At 44.3% G+C, this 3,320-nt stretch overlaps 1 protein-coding gene across 1 annotated transcript; it reads left to right on the forward strand.

Annotated features, from left to right (window-relative positions):
- Nucleotides 1–301: 301 nt before the first annotated feature.
- On the forward strand, nucleotides 302–1,686 carry LOC147887187 (uncharacterized). Its single transcript, XM_087394861.1, has 2 exons — nucleotides 302–1,236; nucleotides 1,370–1,686. Exon 1 carries the CDS (start codon nucleotides 707–709, stop codon nucleotides 1,160–1,162), a length of 456 nt encoding a protein of 151 aa, XP_087250987.1. The 5' UTR covers nucleotides 302–706; the 3' UTR covers nucleotides 1,163–1,236; nucleotides 1,370–1,686.
- The last annotated feature ends 1,634 nt before the right edge of the window (nucleotides 1,687–3,320 follow it).

Here is a 3,320-nt window from a genome sequence, read left to right on the forward strand (position 1 = left end):
CTCTCTCCCCTTCTTTATCTCCTCAAGTTTTTTTACTTAGGGAGTCCCTGCGCCGTCCTCTACACCATTTCCTTTTTGTTTGCCTTTTTTATCTTGGGGCAGGCCTTATAAATGATTAAATATCATTCACCTCATCGTCTACGTAAGGCTCCACCCATCCATAATTTAAATGCACCCGCCCACGTAAGGAACGTGAACTTGAGCTCATCCCATCAACATCTATGGTTGAACGAGCCAGCCTCAACATGCTGTATCGGCTCCTTGCGTCCACTCATGGGTATCTTCTTTGACAATTTTTACGTCCTGAAACTCCGAACGACGTTTCACGCCATAGACGTTTTCGTTACGTACACGCTAGCCTTACACCACTGCTCATGATGATAGCTTGATGGGTAGGCATACCTCCACGCCATGCAGCTATATACGCTCCTTTTTTGTTGCTGTCTGCACGGCGACCTTTCTTCCTCCAGGATTATGCTGCCATTGCTGCGCCCGTAGTGCTCCTACCTTGCTTGAAATTGCTTCTCTTCGGCAGTACTTGATCCCCCACAACTGTACTCTTTTGAGGACTGCTAGGGAGCGTGACATGAACGGTTAGTCCAGGACGTTGTCGAGAATCTCCGTTAAGTATAGCTCAAAGATCTAGATTTCAATCTGATTTATTTGCTCCGTATCTGAGCTGTGCGCATTGTAAGCGTATGAATATATGGCGTCCTTGAGCACTGAAGAAGCAGATCGGCCTGAACCGCTTGACAAGATATCGACCTTGCCTCCAAGCCCAAGCGTTCGAAAGTTAGGTCGTTCGTTGTCGTGCAGTCCACTGTTAGAAATTCCTGAGCTCGGTGTTCTGGAATCAGAGGCACGCCCGAAGGTGCAAGACAGTCGATCGAATTCCTATACCGAAGTTGCACAACAGACATCCAATGTTGAAGGGGACCAATCTGAACCCAATTCAGATAAGTCCGTTCCTCATAGATTTGATCCAAGCCTTGCATTCGAACTGACGCAGGGAAAGACTCCGGAGAGGACTGCAAGCATGACATCCGAAGAGGTAAATCAGAAGGCGGATGAATTTATATCAGGATTTCGCGAGCAGCTCAGGATACAGAGGCAGGAATCCTACGAGCTCTATCAGGAAAGGATCGAAAGGTCTGCTGGATGATGCCACCTTTGCTATGCGAGCCTCAATTATTCACCTTCTGGAAAACGTAATCTCAATGAAGACTAGCTTGCACGGTTGGTAACGCATCGAGACTCTTGCTTTCCGCATACAATCTCTGAGCATGAGCTAAGAATTGATCAGAGGCAGGAACCTTACAATTAAGCGCTATGGAGACAGGATTGACATGTCTGTTCTACAATTTCGCAGACGTAGCTGGAGGGTTAATACTTCTTACATAATGTCATACGACGTTGTAGCTTTGATAGCCATGAACGGAATACCAAGCAGTTCCGAATAGGCCTGGGGTTGGAGAGGTAAATGTTGAAGCCTGTTATTTAAAGTTTGTGATTAGTGGCGTTTGTGAAGGTGTATGTGAAAGTTGAAGATCGTGAGTAACAAACACTCTTTCAGTGTTGCATTCTTTACTATCTAGCTATATTCTCAGTCTCAAGATTTTGATGACTAGAGTAGAAGTTTTGCGAATCGCATCGTTGTCGTTCGTAGCGTTGATCAGTTATGAATTAGTTATGTACAGTCCAACGTGATCTAAGTGTCTGTCCTTATGGTAATGGAAACATTGAATTTTCTTAAAGCCTCTCTCAAGAACCTCAGTTTGTTAAGACAATGAACTACCTAGAGGGCAGAGGCACTTTAATTTCAAAGCTTAATCCAGGTCTTACACCAGAGCTTCCACGATTCAAACTCACATAGGCTAGATCCTTAGATTCACCTCCTTATGCTGAAAAATGAGCAAAATTTTAAAACTTGCCCTCTAATCAGCTGTTCTGCGAGACAAAGCCAAAATTTGAGCTTCTCACATTGTCCATGGTAGCGACCATCAATAAATTTCTCGATCATGACACCTGTGGTCATTGTCATTTCCTACAAATTCGAACCAAAATTTTGTGAGCAAAAGTCTCTTAACTAAGCTATTATGTCTCTTATGTGTATGTATGTAAAACCAGTAAAATTAAATCTAAATGGATTCTACATGGTTGTAACTATTTGTATCACAAGGCTGATCATCAAGTAGGCTCGAGCATGTTCTCCCAATATTTATTCTCTATGGATGTTCTCTTTTGTTCCTTTATCTATTAGTATTTTCATCTCACCTTATTGTCAACGAATTTTTGCTCAATTTGTGATATTGTTAGCTATAAGAAGGGTAGGTCTTTGGTGTTTAACACCTCTTCAGGGAGGCTTATAGATTTCAGTTGCTTAATGTAATGAATTTACTTGGGTAGGATATTTTTATTATGGTAGTGGTAGAGTCAGAGTGAGTGGAAGCTGTGCGAGTACTTTCGGAGCGAGGAGTAGCAGTGGGAGTAGGAGAGGGCAAGGGACCTGACTGATACTGTGTCTTGGGACCAAGTGGATACCTGTAGGGATGTGAGTGTGCTGACTCGTCTACATCTCCCGAGTTATTACAACATAAGCGGCCCCTCCTACTCTTCCTTCCCTTATGATAGGCACGCGCAGGTGATGACCCCTCAATCGAAGGGGCACGAGGGGATGGCTGGGCAGTAGGTCCAGCTGTCGATGTAGGAGAGGGAATTGCTAAGGTCCTCTGAGATAGTAGAGAGAAGAATCTCGCTGCCTCCTCATCGGTCATCTATGCTACAAACTCGTCGAGACTCTCGACAAAGCCATGGGCTCCTAGCAAAGGAGTTCCCCGAGGGGTAGTCATAGTGCTACGTTCGAGAGGAGTAGGGCCAGGCAGGGGTAGGCCCCTGAGGTGTCGCCTGAGAGGAATCAAAGTCCTCTGGAGCATAGAGATCGTGATGTCTCCTTCTACGAGGCTGTCGGTACTCGTCGGATGTTCGACGTGATCCCATGTCTAACGTAGACCCAAACACAAAAACAAAAAACAAAAAACAAACATAAGCATAAGCATAGGCATAGGCATAGGCATAGGCATAGGCATATGCTTATGCATAGGAAAATACATATGCTTATGAAAAGAGATTGAAAGAGGGGAAAGAGGGGGGGAAAGAGAGAGGAAAGAAGGAAAAGAGGAGAAGGAGAAGGAGAAGGAGACATATGCTCATGCATAAGAGAAGGAGACATATGCTCATGCTTATGCTTATGCTTATGCATGAGCATAAGAGAAGGAGACATATGCTTATGCTTATGCATAGGCAAATATACATATGCTTAT

This window comes from Dipteris shenzhenensis, chromosome 23 (assembly GCF_047967505.1).
Source record: "Dipteris shenzhenensis isolate YYH24624 ecotype China chromosome 23, Dip_SZ_1.0, whole genome shotgun sequence".
Taxonomy (NCBI): Eukaryota; Viridiplantae; Streptophyta; class Polypodiopsida; order Gleicheniales; family Dipteridaceae; genus Dipteris; species Dipteris shenzhenensis.